Source organism: Mastigoproctus giganteus, chromosome 3 (genome assembly GCF_048544385.1).
Source record: "Mastigoproctus giganteus isolate SK-2022 chromosome 3, ASM4854438v1, whole genome shotgun sequence".
In the NCBI taxonomy this organism is placed as follows: Eukaryota; Metazoa; Arthropoda; class Arachnida; order Uropygi; family Thelyphonidae; genus Mastigoproctus; species Mastigoproctus giganteus.
Window position 1 is genome coordinate 224687297 of NC_143577.1, and position 23515 is coordinate 224710811.

General features: G+C 35.1%; 1 protein-coding gene across 3 annotated transcripts in view; it reads left to right on the forward strand.

Annotated features, from left to right (window-relative positions):
* Positions 1 to 2117: 2117 nt before the first annotated feature.
* LOC150088790 (phosphatidate cytidylyltransferase, mitochondrial) overlaps positions 2118 to 23515 on the forward strand; it is a 79159-nt gene continuing 57761 nt past the window's right edge. Inside the window, exons 1-3 of one of the 3 annotated variants that reach the window (XM_090370900.1) lie at positions 2118 to 2294; positions 7722 to 7904; positions 16013 to 16105. In XM_090370900.1, coding sequence (XP_090227026.1) covers positions 2166 to 2294; positions 7722 to 7904; positions 16013 to 16105 — 405 coding nt within the window. In that variant the 5' untranslated portion in view covers positions 2118 to 2165. Of the gene's footprint in view, positions 2316 to 7721; positions 7905 to 16012; positions 16106 to 23515 lie in introns of all 3 variants that reach the window. The other 2 variants (XM_090370901.1, XM_090370902.1) reach the window with 2 other exon arrangements.

Genomic DNA, 23515 nt, shown 5'->3' on the forward strand with positions numbered 1-23515 from the left:
CTAATCTCTCTTGGGACAAGCTCATTACAAATATTGCTTCGTCTGCAATTAAAAAAACTTGGTTCTCTTTCGCTCTCGGCATTACTTTTCTTGCAAACAGCTGTTAAATCTGTACAAATCGCATATCCGCGCTACCATGGAATATTGTTCCCACATCTGAGGCGGTGCACCCAAAACCTCTCTCAGGCTTCTAGATTCCATTCAGAAGAGGGCAGTTAGGTTAATTAATGGCTCCTCTCTAACAGAGCCTCTCTACTCGCTGTCTCATAGACGTACTGTTTCTGCTGCCTGCCTTTTCTACAGATATTTCCATGGGCACTGTTCTTCTCGGTTGGCTTCTAGAATTCTCGCTCTCTCTTTCAAAACAGTCCGAACACGTGCCGCCACCAGCAAACATCCATATACTGTCCAACTTCAAACTCAGAGAACCAACTTTTCATCTTCCTCGTTTATTCATTCAATTGCCGTTTTCTGGAACAATCTTCCTTCATGCGTATTTCCTGAAAATTACAGTCTACAGGAGTTCAAGTCTAATGTCAACAAATATCTTCTTTCATCTTCTGAACTCCAATGCAAGCACGGTACTAAGTACTATAGGTTCTAATAGCTCTCGTGTTTGGGGTTTTCATAAAAAAAAAAAAAAAAAAAAAAAAAAAAAAAACACAGTATATACCGATTCTTAAGGTCTTTCAACTCAGTGTAAACTGAAACATAAAAATGCCATTCCGTGCTGGAACAAATCAGATCCAAACTGATTCAGCTATAAGACAAACAACATACAGTGGTGTTGTGCTAGATCCCAGCTCTTTCTCGGAAATGAAAACCGGATCAGGCAGCTCGGTTTGGTTTGGTACTTTGTAAAGTTTTAGGCACATCAGCGACTTAGATGATATCGTGCCGTATATATTATGCCTGTAAATTGCGTGTGTGCTGTGGTGGAGTTGCTATTTGCTGTACGCAAAACCCGAGGGGGAACCATGCTACACTCGCCTGAAACCGAATAACTCAGCCACGTTGTGAAAAAGGCCCATAAAAATTCCTCGTGTCATTGAAGGGATTCGAACTTCGGTATTTTTCACACAGTGGTTGGAGGATGGTGATTATACCAACTGTGCTATCCACGAGGGCAAGACAACCACGAAATTCAAATGGTAGCAAGACAACCACGAAATTCAAATGGGATTGACATGAAGATTCCTGTTCAAGACTACAAGGCAATTATACCAAAAGCCTATTACTCACAATGGCAAAATATATGAAAAAAAACACAGCAACAATAAATTTATGGAAATTAAGAACCAGCTACCCTTGTGGAATTTCAGCACCAGAAAAGCCAGAAAAGAAGTGGTTCTTGCAAGAGCACGCATTGGGCACTCTTATTTAACTCATCTTTACCTTCTCAGAAGAGAAGACCCTCCTCGGTGTACTCATTGCAATAATGTTCTTTCAGCGAAGCATATTTTACTTGATTACTATTATCAGTAGGAAAGGCTAAAATATTTCTGTCTCTCAGAAGTTTACAGGAACCTATAACATTGAAGCATATCTTGGGAAACGAAGCAAAGCTATATGAATTTGATGAGTATGTGAGCATATTCTTATCTCCTTCTTAAAGGAGATAAGAATATGCTCTCGCTTCTAAGAACTTACAAACTTTTAACTATTATGTTAATAACTTGAAAGGCGAAATATGGCTTGTCGAAGTCCTTGTGTCAAATCTTCAACATCGACAACATAACTTTACATGGGCCTGAAAAAATCCGTCGGTGGTGGGGGAGGTCATGGTAAATACTCCCTGGCTTTAGAACTTGGTACAGCTGTGTACTAATATACAGTACTGCAATGTGCTATGGGGGAAAGAAAACGGCCAAATATTGTAGGCACGTCACAATGTTTCATGTAGTTTTATTTTATTGTTTTTAGTAATTTTTTTTTTTTGTCGAAACTTTGCCTTTCTTTTCTTTCTTTTTCTTTTTTAATCCCTTCATCCTAGTGTAAAAACTCACACAGAAAATAAGTTTTTTGTATTTTTAATTTATACCTTAGGATTTCTTCAGATGATACTGGGTGAGGTGTTAATTAAAGAGTGAGTTTTGAGCAATCGCTAAGTTTTCGTGATGAATGTGTTTCTTTTGGGATCATGTATTGTTTGTATTTAAAAGGAAATGGCTGCACCAAACGTTGCTATGAAAGCGGTTTTTCAAAGAATTTTATCAAATTTTCCACAGCAATTAACCCTTGCTTTTGCATACGGTTCGGGTGTATTTCTTCAAGAAGGCCAAACAAAACTCCAGGTATAAAGCTGTTAATTTGAGGTACGATTTGTTGTGCCGTGACAAATTGTGGAGCGGTGATTTTATTCCACCCTCCCTCCCTCCCTGTGATTATTTTTGTTGTTTGAAAACAAAGTTTAAAATGTTGTACTCCATGTGGTTTGTCTCGTGTATCAAAGCGACCTTGCTTGAGGTGAACCTCTTAAGGTGTTAATCGTATCTGAAACCAACTGTGTTGACAGCAGCTATACATATTACATTTTATTAGTTTGGATTTATCGACAGGCGATAAATGAAGGAGGAACAGCATTTTTATTTTTTTACCAAATGTTTTGTATTTGGTATTAGTTATGTGATAATCGACTAACAATAAATTCTTCATTATTGCGTGAATTCATTACTTTTTAAATTTTTAAGATCTTTGGGTATATGTCAACTTGTGACACATATGCAAAGATATTATACATATTTTAACATGCAAAATATAAATATGTTAAGTAAATTACAAATGATATGTTATGTAATGTAATAATAAAACTGACCTGGGATTTGGGCGCCTATTTTGACTGAGGTGACCTGGTTATGCTTTATCTAAATTCATAAATTATATTTTCAGTCAGTGGCAGGCCCAGACAGAGTTGTCTTTTCCATTAGATACTCTATGGCCTATGAAGTTTTTAGGCCATATGAAAAAATAAGGGCCTGAAAAAATATAATTCAAATAGAATTCAGTGAATTTTGTAATAACTGAGAGCAAAGTGGAGGAGAAATTGTTGAAGTTAAACACAAGAAAGGCACCTGGGGTGGATGGGATCTATCCAGTTATTTTAAAGGAGGTGGCAAAGCAACTAAGCAAACCCTTAGCCATAATTATGAGAGCATCCTTGGACTCAGGGGAGGTTCCCACGGACTGCAGATGTGCAAATGTGTCCCCAATTCACAAAGGTGGATCGAAGGGTGACACAAGTAATTACAGACCAGTTAGTTTAACTTCTGTTCCGGGTAAAATAATGGAGTCGCTGGTTAAAGATGCATTGCAGGATCATCTAGACAAGACTGCAGCAATAATTCAAACACAGCATGGGTTTGTTAAGGGAAAGTCTTGTCTGACAAATTTGATTGGTTATTATGATGTGGTCACAAAGGAACTGGATGCAAAAAATAATTTTGATATCATATACTTGGATTTCAGGAAAGCTTTTGACACTGTTGCGCATGGAAGACTACTGTACAAATTGGAGCAGAATGGTATTAAGGGTAAGTTGCTACAATGGATAAAAGGATGGTTAAGTGGGAGAAGACAGAGGGTGGTAATCAATGGGTGCTGCTCTTCGTGGACTAATGTTATTAGTGGAGTCCCACAGGGTTCGGTGTTGGGTCCACTGTTGTTTTGTGTATTTATCAATGATATTGATGAAGGTATATCAGGCTTAATGTCGAAGTTTGCAGATGACACAAAGGTTGGCAGGGTTGTTAATGACAGTAATGGCAGTGTGCTACTGCAACAGGATCTAGATAATTTGGGCAGATGGGCTAAGAAGTGGCAACTGAAGTTCAACCTTGAAAAATGCAAAGTACTGCATATGGGTAGAAGTAACCCCAGAGAAACGTACCAACTTTGTGGCACTACACTTAAGGTGGTAGAAAATGAAAAAGACCTGGGAGTAATTGTGCAGTCAGATATGAAGTTTTCTGAGTAGTGCAGACAGGCTGCTAGGGCGGGTCATGGGATTTTGTCAATGATATATAGGAATTTTGCTAGCAGGGAAAAGGAGGTGATTGTCCCTCTGTATAAGGCAATGGTCAGGCCACGCCTTGAGTACTGCGTACAGGTCTGGAGGCCTCATTTTAGGAAGGATGTAGATTTGCTTGAGCGTGTACAGAGAAGAGCAACATGATTGGTGAGGGGAATGAAGGGATTCTCTTACCAAGAGAGGCTTAAGTTCTGCAAATTGCAGTGGCTGGAGACTAGGCACCTGCGCGGTGATCTGATTGAGGTCTATAAGGCCTTGAATGGGTTGAGCACGCTGAATTCTGATGGGATCCTTCCACTTGTTTAGATTACCAACCTACGGGGACATAAGTTCAAATTAAGAAAGGACAGATGTAGAATAGATGTGCGGAAATTTGCCTTTAGCCAGCGGGTGGTTAATTGCTGGAACAAACTTCCATCTGTCGTTGTGGAAGTTGATAGGTTAAATAAATTTAAGGAGGAACTGGACAGGCATTTGGAGGGAATGGTGTGATTTTTTTTTTTTTTTTTTTTTGGCTGATGCTGCATAAGCTCCTACACTTGCTTTCTTGCATCATGTGCCACTACTACTACTACTATTTTATTCCAACAATGAAATTCTACATATTTTTTAAATACTGACTTCTGAGATAAATTCTGTCTTAAGCTGTTTTTGTTAGAAATATCATTAATAACGTCATCAAAGTCTATATTATGAGGAAGTTAATGCTGGAATATGAGGAAGTTTGTGGAAATGACTTTAGTACAAATTTCTATAAATTTGTACTAAAGTTATTTCAACAAACCACAAAAGTTATTTCCACAAACCCAATTTCTTTACTCCATTTTGCTTTTGAATTTCTTTAAAATCAATAATTAGGTTTAATGCAGGGCAGGGTGCATTTTGATGTGTTTGATATAATGTAGCAAGGCATTGGATTGAAGAGTACTTGGGGCTTTTGAACACCTGGCCTAGTGGAGGATCTGCCCTTTTATGTATATGGGCATAATTACCTCTTCCCAAGATTATTTCAAAAGCATATTTCTGCATGTGTTGTGGAACGATTTTCCTATGTTGTTACCCCCTTTCCCTCCTCCGTAGATCTCTACATGCATGTGGGTTGCATCCTTATCCTACAATTAACACAGTAGTTATGATTACTGCCCTTCCACACTGTGTGGAAAAGGCCCATGCAATTAAAAAAAAAAAACCCATAAAAAATTATCCTGTCAATATGGGACGAATTTTTATGGGCTTCTTTTCAACTATGGTCAACCTTTGCAAGGGATGCACAATTCTTTCCCTTCCACACACACACAGAAACTTGAGTTTTTAATCCAGCACAAATATACAAACCAACCATATAGTACACAGTTTGTAGACAAAATATACTGATGCCTCATAGCCTTAGTTTCTTCATTTATGACTATGGGCCAATTATATGAACAGACAACTCAGTTGTCATGTGGTATTTAATCCCTGACTAGTGTAGTGGGTTAAAAGAACTTAGAATCTGTTATGATACCTAGAATCTGGTATACATTAATCTGATCAAAAAAAAAATTTTTTTTTAAATCATTACCACAAAATAATGAGATGCTTATAATCAACATATCTAATATTACTGAATAAGGAATTCATTTAGATTATAATATATAACTAATATTAATTATTATTATTATAATGCTAATTAAATGTAGTAGTAGTTTTATAATAATAATAATACGTACTGAAATGTTTAATTTAATTTAATAATTAAAATATCAATATATCAATTCAATTTTTCTAATCTGGATCTACATATTAGCTGCTTTAGTAAATTATTTTCTGTTTATACCTATTTTTGATAAATAGTGAATAATCTATAATGAATGTTTTCAAAAAAAAATATCTGAATTTACTGGGCTCTCCAATCCCTAAGGCTATAGAAAATGGGATTGAGAGTAGTGCAACTACAATGGCAGACAAAAAAACTGCATCACTTAAAAAAAGTAACATTTGTAGTGAAACGTATAAGATATTGTTTGATTACACTACACTACTTGTACAATGTTCTACCAGAGCAACAGCTCATCCATGCATTGTTTGATTACAGTCATTTTGTTTGTTGCAAAGCAAAGGTATTGCATTAGCCGTTTCTATAAATATGGCATTGGAAGGGTATACATGCTCATTAGTACCCTGTTTTGTGGAGGTGTAAGCATGGTTCTGTATGTTCAGTTGACACCAAGAAAAAAAGTGTAGCTGTTGCTCAGGACTCAGCACCTTGCCACACAGCAAAATTGGTAAATTTTATGCTATTTAATGATGAGTTTGTCTTCTTGTCTCACAAGGCTTAAAACATACTTACACCAATGTTTTCCCTCATTTTTCTCCCTTAAGGTGCAGTCATACCTTAGAAATGCTGGCATTAGTGTTGGACTGGCCCAGCAACACTCAAGGTTTGAACCCTATTGAAAATTGCTGGTACGTAATGTTGTCTAAAATTGCTCAGAAGCAGCCAAAAAGTAAAATTCATCTGCAGGAGAGAGTTGTAAGGGTGTGCTACCATGAAATTGGGCAACCGTTTAGCCAGAAGTTGAATAACTCTATGCCAGATAGTTGCAAGGCTGTAATCGCAGCTCGAGGAGGAACAACAAAATATTGAGGACTTATTTTGCTGATTTACAGTACATAATTATTATTATTATTATTATTATTAATATCCATGTGATGCAAGGAAGCCTGAGGCTTATGCTGCACCAGGAAAAAAAAAGAAAGTTCCCGAGTAACCCTGAGAGAGAGAGAGAGTCAAAAGTAGAAGGGAATCACCAAGAAAGAGAAGAATGATGATATCCAGCTCAGGACCCTGGGTGTGCCAAGCCCATACTCACCAGATGTGAGCCCCCGGGGTTACTATTACGTTAACTTGTCATTTCAGTTTGTACACGTAAATGCAATAAAATGTATGTTTGGTTGTCATGATTGCCATTTGCATGATTTCTCATATTTCCATTAATTACGCATTTTGCCCTTTGGGAAGATATTTATGACAATTAGGTATGTCAGGTGGAGTCTTTTTATTGGATTTCATTCACAGAGATATATATCCCATCTAATAAATGCATTTTGAACATTTCTGCAAAACAACCCACAATGCAGTGCAAAATACATTATTTGCAAAATTCACAAGTGATGCAATTTTTTTTGTCCACCACTGTATGATCTCCTTATTAAACTTGTTAATTCAGTGCTTACATGATGAGGAATTTGAAAAATGTTTACAATCTCTAAGAGGTAATTTAAGAATGATTAAACAGCAATACATTAGGACTGCTACTCAAGAGAGCATTTTTTTCAAAAAACAGGCAATATGATTGGAGAGAGACATGTGCATATGATTAAATTTGTAGTTATTAATGTTTAATACATTAATAATATTAATTATTCAAAAAAATTGAATTATTCATGTTCTGTTTGATTTGAATTCTACGTTCATTTGTTTAGCTTATAAACATTTACTTAATTTTATTTTCTATTCATCCTATTCCCTAAGATATGTTACTCAATTGTTTTTATGAACTGTGACTTGGAAAATATTTACTTATTTTATATTCAGACCTTCACTAATTCAGACTATTTCTTCCTTTTTTATCCTGATTATTCAGGATTTTATTGTTTTTCAAATCATGTTTATTTATTATTTTACTTTTTATATCTTATGTTTTCTTTTTAGGGAAATATGATTGATTTCATCTTTGTTGTGGACGATCCATTTGCTTGGCATGAGGCAAATCTTTCAAAAAATAGGCATCATTATTCATCATTAAAATTTGGCGGCCCACAATTTATAAGTCAATTTCAAATGCAGTATGGAGCTGGAGTATATTTTAATACATTAGTTTCAGTGGAAGACATGGTTAGTTTAGTAGGCCAGATTTTCTTCTGTTATAAAATTTTTAAAGTGGCATCTTCTAACCTCTGTATTAATTATATATTCAGAAAAGTAATTATTATTATTTTTTTATTTTCATTTATTTGAATAGGACAAGATAATACAAAGTAGGCCTTAAAATTAGAAACATGCAATTAGATTTAATAATAAGATTTGCACCTGGTGCCAAGATCATTGCCTTGTGCAATCCTGTGAGTCTGTATATAATTATTTTATTTTTAATTTATGTAAAATATGAAAAATAAATAAAGTTTTACTGATTTATTTCCAGAACTAACTACAAAGGACCAGAGGAGGTTGACTAATTTGCAAACTCCAGTATCATTTTACTGTATTTTGTGGCAAAATGTGGTTTGAATGTAGCATGAGTAATTTGCACTTGCAAGCCTTGGCATCCCTGAATAGTTGCCATTAGCTTTGATATAGCTTTATAATTATATCATATATATATGAGTATAGAGCTATATAAATAATTATGATTAAAATCAAATCATAATTATGTGTTTCTAATTTTCAGGGCCACTTTATACTGACCCACCCCATAACAATAGGAAATAAAACAAGCATAATGAGAGAAATGAAACAAATTTCTTTCTTTAGATTTGGACTTTATAAAATAGTTCCAGAAACACATAATTGGGAGAGACATGTGCATATGACTAGCTGAAATATTGCCCGAGCAATAATGTTTTTGTTTTTTAAGTATATCCTTTCCACTGCTCACCACTATATTGTTAATTTGACAATGATAAAATATCCACATAAACTTTTTAAATTTCAATTTCTGTGCCACTCTCTTATGGGGTTAGATAATTTAGAGATCTTCAATCCTTTCAAATCCAGTCCTGTTTTATATTTCACAAATTTTCTCTGATATTCCTTGGAGGTACTCATAATCCAGTCCAATTATTGGAGGTTTGAAGTTGTGAAACTCATGCTTAGTATCCAGAGCAAAGCTCCTGCAATCCTTATCTCTTACATCATGCAGTAGGAGTGATATCTGTTGAGGTTATTATTATTAGCATATGGTGCAAGGAAGCCTGAGGCTTATGCTGCACCAGCCAAAAAAAAAAATTTCTGGAAGGGGTGAGGGAGAGAGAGACAGAGAGATGGGAATCACCAAGAAAGAGAAGAATGATGATATCCCACTCAGAGTCCTGGGTGTGCTAAGCTCACCAGATGTGAGCCCCCTGGGGTTATGATGGGCATCATGGCAAGATCCAATATTCCTTACATGGAGGCATGACATAGCCAAGTGGTCAGGAGCCAGAGTGCAGTACACACTCTGAGTAGACTGTGGTTCAATCCCTCATGATTGCTAAATATGATTAACGATTGTGTTCATGATTCCTTATAAAGGAGTATAAACAACAACATTTATTTTGAGGATACAGCTCTAAAACAGTTTTCACAGATTGGCTGTTAGATAGTCCATTCGACCAAACCTATCAGTAATCCTTATAGGAGACATCCAGATCATAATCTGGTGTATAATCTTATTGTTTCTACTCAGACAGCTAATGACTGGAGAGGAAGTCCAAGTAATATGTATACAGGATGCATTGTTGGGGCCATGTTATATCAAGGAGATGGGTATGCCATATCCAAATGCTATGTGTATGCCATATCCAAAAATTTCATTAATTCATACATGTTTCCCCACCTTCTTTTAATTTATCTACCAAATGCATCATGAATAATCACACTAATAGAACAAATACTTATTTATCTGTCAAAACATCCTAAGCCTCCCAAAAATTTCCTCATCATTTTCACAAATATACATGGTCTCAGTTCCAATCTCAATGATGTTCATTTTCATCTATGATCTGCCGAGTCTGTTCTGACTTTTTCTGACAGAAACACAATTGTCGGTTGGCACAACCATTACCCATCTCAGTTGTCCTAATTATTTGCCCTATGATTCGTTTTTCTTCAAAGATGGTATGTGGCATGTGTTTTCTCTGATGTTCCTTGATAGAGCCATCCCTAATTTGGAATATCCTCTTATGTTCTGTGGCTTAGAATTTCTTTATCCCATTTTGTCAAATTCATCTGTTGCCTCTATTGTTCTTCCATCTCTACTAATTACATGGAACTCTTTAACTTCCTTTCTTTGAAATTTGAGTTTTTATAGTTTGTTTCCTAGCAGTGAGATAATTTTTTCTTGGTGATTTTAATATTCACAACTTTAGCTGGCTTCAGTTTTTTAGTTACATGGACCCGACTGGTTGCATTGTTGAGGCTCTTACTGTTACAAATGACCTTACGTGGGTTGTATGTTTACCTATCAGAATACCAGACAACTCTAACCACACACCCAGCATTCCTGATCTTGTTTTTACCGGCAACTCTTAAAAAGTCCATGATCAAATAGACGCTCCATTGGGTCTCTTTCCCAATGGAGCTTCCCTCTCTCATTGGCATTCTTAGCCTCCTGTCATTTGGTATGGGGTGAACTGCATGGTTTCTATTCTTCTTTTCTTCCAGTTCAGTGTTTGTTCAGATTCTATTAGTGAATTTATTCTTTTAGGGATGAAATCCATTATTCTGTGCTCCACCATAAATGCCATCCTTTATCTAAACTGGGATTTTCCAATAAATATGCATAGGTTGTTTAAGGTAAGAACAGCATATCACAACTGGCTTGTATCCAAATCACCAGCTTTGTTTTCTGCCTTCACGTAATAGGTGGTAGATGACTCTCATCAACTGGTGCAATACCACCACTTTGCGTATTGGAGGCTTGAAGTGGTGAAACCCATGTTTATTTCTAGAGCAAAGTTTCCAGCATCTCCCCCCCCCCCATACTTCTCCTTCAACCCATGCACGGTACTAAGTACTATAGGTTTTGATACCTTTCGTGTTTGGGGTTTTCATAAAAAAAAAATAAATAAATAAATAACAGTTGTAAAACAGTTATTAATCAATCCAAACTTAATTTTGAACAGGCTATTTTGACAAACTTTCCATCTGTAATTACCTCTGTTACAACCTGATGGTTCTATTGCATTCTCAGCTAAAGATAAAGCTGACTTACTTATCATTCTATTTTTCTTCTGAATCATTCTGTGCCCCACCATGGTCTTCCGACAGAAGAATGTGAGAAGAATTCTACAGAGGAGGACGAGATTGGTGAGAGGAACAAAGTGGGTGTACTTACCAAGAAAGGCTTCAGTTCTGCAAATTGCGGTGTCTGGAGACTAGGCACCTGTGAGGCAATATGATTGAGGTGTTTAAGGCTTAGAATTGATTGAGCAGGTGCAATGCTGATGGGATTCTTCCTCTTGCTCAGACTGTGCACATGAGGGGACATAAATTAAAATTGAGGATGGATGGTTGCAGAAGCTTGCATTTTGCCAATGTGTAGCAGATCTCTAGAACAAACTTCCATCTGATGTTGTGGAAGTGTATAGCTTGAATAGATTCAAGGAAGAACTAGACAAACTGTTGAAGGGGATGGATAGGCAAAATGAGAAGGGTGTTTTTTTTTTGGCTGATTCTGTATAAGCTTACTTTCTTGCATCATTCACCAATACTAATACTAAATTCTGAACAATCTTGATGCCAAGAAAGCTCCTGGTCTTGATGGCATTTCTCCACTTGTTGGAGAAATGCCATCAAAACATGTACTCCTTAGCTTGTTCTCCTTGTTCCTGTTCTGTATTTTTCTCTTCTGCTTGGAAATTTGCTCATATTAGCCAGTTCCTAAAAAGGGTGATAAATGCAATACCTCCCATCAAATTATCGCTCCATTGCACTTACTCTTTCCGTATTAATGGAGAAATCCATCAATTGCTAAGTCTTAAACTATCTTGTAACCTTCAATCCAATCAATGATTGCCAGTATGATGTTAATCAGTGTTGATCTACTGGTACTGTATTGGCTTATGTTACTCATCTTTGGACAAATTCAGTGTGAAAATGTTGAAACTCAAGCAGTTGTTCTTGATATTTCTAAGGCTTTTGATTGTGTTTGGCCTATAGGTCTTCTAAACTAGCTCCCATTGTACAGATTGCAACTGTTTTTTGCAATTGGATATTCAGTTTTCTGTCTGACTGCTCACTGGTGGAGATGGTAGATAGTTCTCTGTCTTCTCTAATAATGTTGGTAATAACTCTAATAACTCTCCAAACTTCAGTTCTTTTTTACATTAATGACTTTCTTCCACTGATTGGAAATTCTATCCATAATTTTGCTGACAATAGCACTGTATTTTTCACTTTCTACTTTTGAGAAACTTTGCTCTGCAAAAAAAAGTCTTCTTGAATATTCACCACCATTTCCTTAAATGCCAATAAACACATCACAAATATTTCTTCCTCAGTGATGCAGAGGAAGCAATTTGTGGGGGGGAGGAAGAGTTTTTCCCCCTTTTGCTCTTGTTATTTTTCTTCTGAACAGCTACTCACTCTGCACAAAATTTCAAATCTGGTGTACTATGGATTATTGTTCCCACATGTGGGACAGATCTCTCAAAACCTCTTTCAGTCTTCTAGACTCTATTAAAGGAGGCCATCAGGTTAATTAATGGCCCATCTTTTAAAAAGTCTCTTCACTCTGTGTCTCATAGACATTGTTTTAGTTGTAATGCCTTTTCCATAGATACTTACATTGACACTATTCTTTCTTCTGAATTGGCATCAAAAAGTTGCCTATCTTCAATAAATACTCCAATTTCTAGGCAAGCTCTCGTCTGCTTGCTGTAACTCAATCTTTCTCATTTGATCACTAATTTCTTCCTCTCCCCCTCCCAATAAAGAGTGCATGTTTTACATTCATATGTTACTACAACAAAATGCCCACTGCTCATTGTTTATAAGTTCTGTTGTAAAAAAAAAAAAAATAGAGTTGTAAAATTTTGGGTGGTTGTACCTCAACATAAAAAGATTTTTTATTTTTTAATCTCAAATTCATTCTTCCATAGAATGCTGTTTTCACATCTAGGGCAATTTTCCCAAAACCTTTCACAAATCCAAACTCTATTCAGAGGAGAACAGTCTTGTTAAACTAAAGACTTCTCATATATTCTTTGTTTTGTCACAGGCAGTTTCTGTCAAACATTTTTAGTTATTTCTATGGGCATTTTTTCCTGAATTGACATGTCTAATTTTATCATTTTCTTCCAAATAACTTACAACTCGTATGGCAACCAGCCAGCATCAATTCACACATTAGATCCAAACCCACCAAATCGATTCTTTTTCTTCTTCTTCTTTACCTTCACTTGTTCCTTTCTCTGAAACAATCTTTTTTTCATATAAATTTTCTAAAAATTATAACATGTAGAAATTCAAGACCAGTGTCAACAATTTTTTTTCTGATCAATGGACTCGTCCACAACTCTAGAATTGCTATATTTGGAATTGCCATTTAAAAAATTTAAATATTATGCTGAATATTAATATTTTATTAAGAATCAATTCTCCCATTTGATTCTTAATAAAATTCATCATCATTTAACATTTTCATCATAAATATTTAATCATTTATTTATAGTTGATCAAATGATTAAATATTACTATATGTAGTTAGTATGTTTTGCTAATTAAAGATGCTGTTAGTTGATAAAATAAAAGCAAAATGATGTCTGTAATGTAAAGTATTACAGCTGGACATTTAATGTTCGAACAATGCATTTCAAGGGTTCATGAAAAATTTCAGATCTATCGTACTGTGCAAGATGTGTGGAAGCAAGGATCTGGGAGACTGTGCTTATCGTTGGGTGAGGAAAATTCTGATATGGTGTTGCAATAATTTGTATGAACACCATGAAAATCTGCAAGGTGTGTTGTTTGTGAGATTGGAATCAGCAGATCTGTATACATTGCATTCTCAAAAGAGCCAAGTGAAAATCCTATGTGGCAAGATTCCTACATGATATGAATGAAAATGATCCTGATCACCAATCTCAGTTTTGTTAATGGCTTAAAGTGAATATTTTTGGACAACGTTGTTTGGTCAGATGAGGTAATATTCAAGCTCCATGCTACAATGAATAAAAAGGTGAACTTTTTGTTCATTGTAACAAAAAATACACATTTATGTGTATATTTTTTATCCTGTAGAGAAAGCTGTGAATTAATCAAGTGTTAATCTGGTGTGGTGCCTCATCCAGGAGAATTGTTGACAGGTACTTTTTTTTAAAGGATAGTTACCAGAGATATGTATCCATTGTGCTTGCCATTTATGAGGATGAATTGGTGTACTACCAACAGAATAGGGCATCCTCACATTATTATCATCATGCTAGGACCTATTTTGATAATCATTTCGCAGACTGGTGGAATAGCCAAGAGGGAAGTATCGAGTATCCCCCATGTTCACCCAGTTAAACTCCACTCGACTTTTATTTGTGGGGCTTCCTCAAAGTAGTATACAGTAGAAAACTAGCCATACTTCAACAATTAAATAATGAAATTAAACAAGTATGTGAAACTATCTCAGCAGTTATATCCCCAGAGAATATTTGTCATTCAGCTTTTGCTGCAGTGAACGGTGTCTAGGCACCATTCACTGCAGCTAACTTTTAGGCACTGTTTCCCCATAAAAAGCAAGTGGTGGACAATTTGAACATTTTCACTAGTTCACCATTTACCACGTTGCTTTTGCACACATACCCCATAATAACCCCACATACCCCATAATAGTTTCTGAGGTTTGTAATTAATTTTATTTCCTAAAATGTGCACACATCTTTTTGAGATGCTATGTACCATTAAATAAGTAATTCAGACTCATTGAAAATTATAGCTCTGTTTTATTTAACTATTAAATAAGATACACAACCCATTTTTTGAAGGATAAATTAAAAGGAAAAAAAAAAGGGTAAATAGTGAATTCCTCTCTAGAATAGTAGCAGTTACCACCTCCAGATATATTACTCTATAACTATTTCTTTCCATTACTAGTCTTTTGTAGTAATTATTGTATCATAGCAGTTTAAAACAAAAACTAACCCCATTCAGGTAGTTACATGGGCTTTTAAATCCTTATTTCAAGTGTTTTTAGGTAATTAAAAAACTGTAAATGATATTTGTTGTGAATTGTTGTGTAATTATAAAAATTTAAGTTGTCTTGAATTACACTTTTTACATCACTTCTCAATTCCCCCTACTAATAATTAGATGCTGTTATTGATAAACAAGGAGTGAGGGTTCACCAGGACAATGATAGTGAACTTTTTTCTGGCTTGTATACCAAAAAAAGGCTGAAACAATATAACAGTTTTTGCATGTCACAGAAAATTCTGACTAAACTTAATGACTAGCCTGTATTGATATTATAGAAATTTCTAATAAAAATAAATTTCTCGAGTTTCTAATGAAAAATAAAATTTCTTCAGTTTCTAATGAAAAATAAAATTTCTTGAGTTTAGTCCTAAACTGGAGAATTTTGCATTTTGTGCATAATTTTTTGCACAATTACATTATGGTTTTCACCACTAAATGTGGTTGATAAACCAGAAAATGAGTTTGTCTTCAAATTAAAAAATATTTTTTATAATATAAACTGTTTATGGGTGGCTGTATGCTCGTACATTTTCTTATTGGCATGCACAATGCCAATAAGAAAACTGGCATTATGCATGCCAATTTTCTTATATTCTGGTGCACTAGAATATAAGTATAATGGAATAATGCTGTTAAGGAAGATGGATCATGAAGGATTGCTATGGTTAGTTTGTTGTTTCTTGAATTTTCATTGTTGTATCATCCCATTTTGCCCATCCATTCAGCAAACAGAAAGTGGAATTGTACATAAGAGAAGAAAATAAGTTTATTTTATATTGAATTTTAGCTACTCTTTCTTTTTGTCTACATGATATAATGTTTTATTAATGAATAAAAATTTATTCTCTTTTAAATAACATTATTATTTCATATACCTTGCACAAAAATAAAATTTAACCAAAAAAAACTGTGCTACAACTTTTTTGTTTGCCATTTTCAGAATAGCTGTTTTTAGTTGAGAGTAGCTTATTTTATAAATATTACTAAAAAAAGTGAAAATTATTAATTTGTGTTATTACTCTTATATTTTACTGTTATATTTATTATATTTTACTCAGATAATTAAGTATGGTGTTGTAAGCAAGGAGCAGTTCATTGCAGATCTATTGGATTGGGAAACAATGTATCTTAGTGGTCGGCTTCATAAACCTGTGAGTATCATATATCAGTATTGTCCTGATATAAATAACATTATTATTTATATCAAAATAATGTTAAATAAATAAATTTCATTTATTTTTGATAAAGCTGAGGCCGGAAGAGTTTGCATTTTCATTATGCTGCATACATATTGAATTAATTATTAAGGGCAGCCAGATTTTCTGCCACAGTTTACAATGGACCATTGCACTTTTTGTGGCAGTATATGGTCTCAAACCTACAACTTCCTTACTTATGGCCACATATACTAATTACTGGACCAAGCCAGCCTTATAACTTGGGTTTTATCATTCACTGAAAAACATTAGATGTAATTTGTTTGTTTTTTTTTTCAAATAATAATTTTTTTTTGCAATATGTTGAAAATAGTTTTAATCTCCCTCCCCTTTTTTAAGTTACTGAGAATAGATCAAATTACTTGCATTTCAACAAGTATAGATGTCAAAATGAATCCTATTCAACCAGGGGTGTATTCAGGGGGGGAAGAGGGGACATATGCCCTCCCTTAACCAAAAATTCGAAATTAAAGAAAAAGAATGCAGGGGACATTTCACTTCTCTATTTTCTCAAGGGGTTTTCAGTGTATGAAGAGCTAACTGAAAGACAATCTCCAGAAAAACCAATGATTTTTTCAGTGGCGTAACTATGCCAAGCAGCTGCATTTGGGCCCAGTCTTGAAAGGAGACTATTAAGTTTTGAAGACAGATTCATTTCTCAAGACAATTAATGAATTTCATTAATAAACGAGAATTTTTTTTAAAAAATTAAATGTAACACATTCTTATCAGCACAGCGACTGGCTGTCCGAGTATTGTTTTGACTATGCCGCACTTATAGAAATAGTATCAAATAAAAGATAGTCATGAAATATTCAGCAAAACCAGTGCCAAATATACATATACACAGTGTGTACATCAAATCTGATTTTATCCTAGTGTTGAATTTATTTTACATTTTTTGTGTGTATGGGGACACTGATTGTTGTCGGAGAGCAATATGTTTTATTTTACAATACACAAATTTGTCACATAACAGTCTAGCTATATGGCCAGTGTTGTCGTTTTAGTGACTTAGATTTGTTTTTTTTTTCTTTCTTTTTTTTTTTTTTTTTTATCTGAAATGAAAAACTACAAGGAGTATGAATGAGTTATTACTATGCTAACCAGAGACACATCTAAATTGCCTATCCCGATGACGATCTGTAAGTGATCGATGCAGTGGGAGGAACCCTTTGTATTATTAGCATTTATCTCATGGTGTTGAGAGTGCAAATTAAACAATGACAAGGAAGAGTAAAACGTCTACTTCAGTCACCCCAAAATTAGTGGGTTTCGATCGCACAAGTTGTTTGTCCAACATGTCACTCCAAAGCATGCAGTTTCATTAAATTTATGGTTTTGAGGTCCTTTGCCATTTTCACAACAACATTCTACCCTTGTCTATTGCTTTCTTTCTATACAGCCAACAAGACTAGACTTTATCACTTTTAATACATTTTATAACCTTTTTATATGTACTGTGTCTGTTCTGTTTTCGCTTGTGGTGGGAAAATTTGTTGCAAAGTCGTTTGAAAGAGAAACTGGGGAAACAAGAGTGGGAGATGAAACAAAAAAATTCCCCCAATTGAATATTTTCATTTTGCTTTATTGGCACAGAAAGAAAGCTCTGCAGCTCTTATCATGTACTATTCTGTGGTTCTGCATTGTCAAGTATAGTTATTTTACATTTTCAAGTTTCTCAGAGCACAAAAAAAATTTGCCCGTTACAAGCATTCTTTTCTAACCTGTGATATAAAGGCTGAAAGTGTAAGTTAATTTATTATTCCAGTTTTCATTAGTTTACATGATGGACCATTCACAAACAGAAGCAGCCTTACTGGGGAAACACCGGTGGGCCGGAGGCTGGAGACTAATGCGCAATTGCATGGCCATAAACACTGTTGTGAGGCCACTAAAAGTTTTCCCCAGTAAGAATTTTTGACCCACCTTTGTTCACAAATTTTGAATGATCCACGATGTTGGCAATAGTCGAACGTTGCCCAGTTTTGATACTAATGTTACTCATTGCTGTAGATTTCTTATTTTTTTATTTTTTACTATTCTTTGCATTTTGTTACAAATTGACAGAACGATCTGTGATTTTTTTACTTTGGTGTCAGTAATTTTTTTTTTTTTTTTTTTATATTATTGAAAACCTATTGCTGGATCATTTACAGATTATAGAAAGATGTAATATGAATTTAAAAAAGTTATTTTTCTTGTCTTTGCCATTTTTCCTCTTTTGCACGCAGTAAACGATGAATTCGCACCTCTGAACAGAGAAATGTGCATTGATTTGCTTTATGTTCGCGATGCAATGCCAACTTTGTAGTGATTCTGTAATAAGTTATTTTATGAATGATTTTCCTGTTTATGCTCCAGGCGACCACACAGTCAAAGGAGTTCACAAGATAGGGAGAATAGAAGAAATGCCACTGTATTGAATGGGTATGGGCGCCAGCAGAATATTTTGAAAGGTGGTACATGTGGAAATTTTTTGTTCACCAAATTTTCGAATACATGCAATATTTAAATTGTAAAATTTGGCTGATTTACGTGTACAGCTGATCCAACGTTTCGTGATCAGTGGGAGAAAGGACTTGTATTTTAAAAGAAAGAATTTGTACTGTTTTAATGTTTCAATAAATTAATGAAAATATTAAAAATTGTGTATTAATTCGAAATCCAAAGGTGGTACACTTGCACCATGCTGCTGGCATCCACGGTCACAGGCTTGAACCCGGGTCACTCGAAGTACGCGTACTTATGCACTCTCGCACTTGATCACTCAGCTTCAATGGCCTTCATGTAAGCATATTTATTATTCCAGTTTTCATAAGTTTACATTCACAAATTATGAATGGTCCATGACGTCTCAAACAATTCAAGAGAACGGTTTATAATTTTATTACTCTGATGACAGTAATTTTTTTTTTTTTTTTAATTGAAAATTCATTGCTGGATCATTTACAGACCAGAGAAAAATATTATAATATGAATTTCTACCAATCATTCAGAATGCTTCAACTTCCTTTCTTTGAAATTCAAAGGTATAATTTTCCTAATATGGAGGGTCACTTTAGGTTGGTTCACTTTGCGAATTACTGGAGTAGAAACAAAGATGCAGTAACTTAAATCATTTCTGCATGCAAACCACTGTTCTGAATAGGTTTAAGTGTTGACAAAAACTTGCCCTTTTTTGTTTGTAATGATTCAATTACTTTGAATAGGTAACTAATTTTTTTTTTGCTTATGAATTTTCATATTAAACTATAGTATGTAATTTTGCCCCTTTTTGAAAATGAGCAAAAAATATAGTCAACACTTTTGTGATTAATGGCTCAAAGATGTTAAATCTAAGAACTGGCTCTGCAAATTAGACAATGATTATTTAAAATGTTTTTGTAAATATTGTAAATACATGCTGACAGCCAAATTAAGTGATTTTGAAAGGCATTGCAATACAAATGAATCACAAGAAAGCCAAAGAGAGACCTTAGTTTTCAACATCAGAGTATTGCTGTTCAAGAAAATTGGCAATACAGAACGTGCAACGGCAGAAACCAGCACAGCATTTTCATAGGAGGATGGAGGTTTTGTGGGACCCTCTTTAAGAAAAAGATTGCAAAATTTCTTTGTATTTTTTTAAAGCTGATGGTCACTCAAACCATGGGCACCGGCAGCATGGTGCAAAGTGTGCCATCTTGCACCATGGACATCCGAAGTCCAAAGGTGGTACACTTGCACCGCCTTTGGATATCAAAGTAATACACAATTTTTAATATTTTCATTAATTTATTGAAACATTAAAACAATACAAGTCCTTTCTCCCACCAATCACAAAATGTTGGCTCAGCTGTACACGTTTTGCATTTTTCCCCCAAAATTTGGTGAACAAAAATTTATTCCCACATGCACCACCTTTCAAAATATCCTGCGGGTGCCCATGACTCCAACGCTACCCAACACGACAGTGTGACGGAGGGGAAGTTGGAATGGAAAGAGACAGCAGTGTTAAAATATCTTACTTTTGCAAATCATACAAAAACATGACCATGGGAACATATTGTTAGGGCCCTCCCAGGGCCTTGAAGGGGCCCGTGCGGATGAGGGGCCCTGAAGCTTAAACTTCACTGTAAATCTGCCTCTGCACTTACTTCTATCATTCTTTCCTTTTATAATTTTCTTATATACACGTGTATTTCATAAACTTGTTTGTTCCATGTGTTCTATTGCCAGATGTTTGGAAATAATATATTATTGTCATTTTTTGTGATTAATACGTATTATTATTCACATGCTTTCCTAATATTCAAATAAAGATAATAATCAATAAAACATGTGTGTGGATAAGTGTTCCTAGGTGTATATAAAAAAAAAAAAAACATTCAAACACCTGGCTGCCATGCCCCCCCCCCCTCACTATGATATCTGGATATGCCACTGTGTTCAACCAGCAATGTTGTTGCTGGTTGTATGTAGGTTTCTTGTTATATCAACCATTATGGTCTTAGTGGAGTACTATTTTATCTGTATACTGGGTGTGTGTTCACAGGCTTATGTGTGCATTGTATGAGCTGAAAAACATGGAGATAAATCGTATTCCCTCCACCTGAGTTGGTCATCCCATTTTGGGATGACCAACTCAGGTGGAGTGAATAGGATCATCCCATTTTAAACAAGGTTGGTCATCCCATTTTGGGATGACCAACCTTGTTTAAAATTTTTAAGTTAGCATTAGTAGAGGTACATGAGGCCTCCAGACCTGTATGCAGTACTTTGCATTTGTCAAAGTTAAACTTCAGCTGCCACTTCCCAGCCCAACTTTTATAGATCCTGTTCTTGTCGCATACTGTCATTAACCCTGCCAACCTTTATATCATCTATAAACTTGGACATTAAGCCTGATATACCTTCATCAGGGACTCCACTAATAACATTAGGCATGAGCAGTGTCTATTGATTACCACTCTCTCTTCTCCCACTCAACTATCCTTTTATACATTGTAGCAACTTTCCCTTAATGCAATACTGCTCCAGTTTGTACAGTAGTTTTCCATGTGCAACAGAATCAAAAACTTTCCTGAAATCGAAGTATATGATATTAAAATTATATTTTGCATCCAGTTCCTTTGTGACCATATCATAATATCAAATCAAATTTTTCAGACAAGACTTCTCCTTAACAAACCCATGCTGTGTCTGAATTATTACTGCAGTCTTATCTAGATGATCCTGCGATGCTTCTTTAACCAGTGACTCCATTATCATCCCTGGAACAGAAGTTAAACTAACAGGTCCATAATTACTCGTGTCACCCTTTGATCCCCCTTTGTGAATTGGACATATATTTGCACATCTCCGGTCCATGAGACCTCCCCCTGAGTCCAAGGATGCTCTCATAATTATGCCACTTCCTTTAATATAACTGGATTGGATATATAACTGGATAATATAACTTTCTTAAAGGGCGCCTGGGGTGGATGGTACCCTTCTTAAGTTAAAATAATTATATGTAAAAATTAAAATAATGTTAAAATAAGAAAGGTTAAATAATTTTAATTTAAAATTTCTTTATTATTATTATTTTTTTCGAAAACCTTTATTGGATACACTATGCATGCACCAGTGTGCCATCAAAGAGTCGTTGTTGTTGTGGTTTAAAAAAATGCATGTTATTCATAATTGTATCCCTTTTAATGTTACAGCAACTGATGGCATTGCAACTACCACAAGTTTAAATTCTTTCTAGTTTTTACTTTGAAAAAACTGAATGGTGAAGAATATACACCGGTGCACCTGCTCCTGTGCTGACTTCAGTGTTAAAATCAGTATGAAAAATAACATTGTTTGTAATGTTAGGAGTGTACATCACAGTTCCATTTCACCCCAACTAAACCATAAGGAAAAAATTAGGAATTTTTGTTGATTTCTCCCTTTGAAATCAATTGTGGTGCTTGTTTTCAGTCAAATTTTATTACATGTATTTCCTGGGTTTTAATTGTGTATGATCTTCCAGAATCATACTTGGATATAATGGTGTATTGCTTGCCAACATTTTCATGCAGTCGATCAGTAGAGGGATCCACACGTGGCAAGATACAATTAACAAAACTTGATAATTTCACGAAACATTATAATGCCAAGTAGGCATATTGTGTTCTTGTAACTGCAAATCAGAAAAATAAGTTTTATTATCTCTTTTTGCCAAACTGGCCAGATGGAATAGTTTCACAAAAAAGTTAGATTAAGGAAAGTATGAAATGAAGGGAAATGAACAACTCATTGGCAATATTAGTAATGACAGTATATAGAATTGAAGGAACTAGCTCCTACTCCACACAAATATTGAAGGTTCCATGTTTGTACGGCAGATTCCAATGTTAAGTAAAAATGATTTCGAATAAAGAAACCTACGTACATTCCATTATGGAGGTTGCAATTTTGCAGAGGTGACAAAATTTTGCAAACTACTTCACATCACTATTCATATAAGCACAGCTTGGAAACTAGGCACCTTGGAGGAGATTTGATTGAGGTGTTTAAGGCTCTGAGAGGCTAAAGTAGTAGTAGAGGCAAGTGATGCAAGAAAGTAAGCTTATGTAGCATCAGCCAAAAAAAAAAAAACCTTTCACAAATCCATTCCCTCTAAACATTTGTCTAATTCCTCCTTGAATTTATTTAAGCTATCAGCTTCCACAACAACAGATGGAAGTTTGTTCCAGCAATCAACTACCAGCTGGCTAAAGGCAAATTTCTGCACTTCTGTTCTATAACTGTCTTTCCTCAATTTGAATTTATGCCCCTCGATTTTGAATTTATAAAAGTTCATAATCTGAGCAAGCAGAAGAATCCCATCAGAATTGAGCCTGCTCAACCCATTCAAGGCCCTTATACACCTCAATCAGATCACCTCGCAGGTGCCTAGTCTCCAGACACTGCAATGTGCAGAACGTAAGCCTTTCTTGGTAAGACCACCCCTTCATTCCCCTCACAAATCTTGTTGCCCTTCTGTGTATTCACTCAAGCAACTCTACATCCTTCCTAAAATGAGGCCTCCAGACCTGTACGCAGTACTCAAGGCATGGCTTGACCATTGCCTTAGACAAAGGGATAATCACCTCCTTTTCCCTAATAGCAAATTCCTGTATATCATTGACAATACCCCATGACCTGCTCTGGCAGCCTGTCTGCACTGCCCTGAAGATTTCATATCTGACTACACAATTATTTCCAGTTCTTTTTCATTTTCTACCACCCTAAGGGTAGTACCACACAGTTGTACGTTTCTCTGGAAAATACTTCTATCCATATGTAGTACTTTGCATTTGTCAGTGTTGAACTTCAGTTGCCACTTCTCAG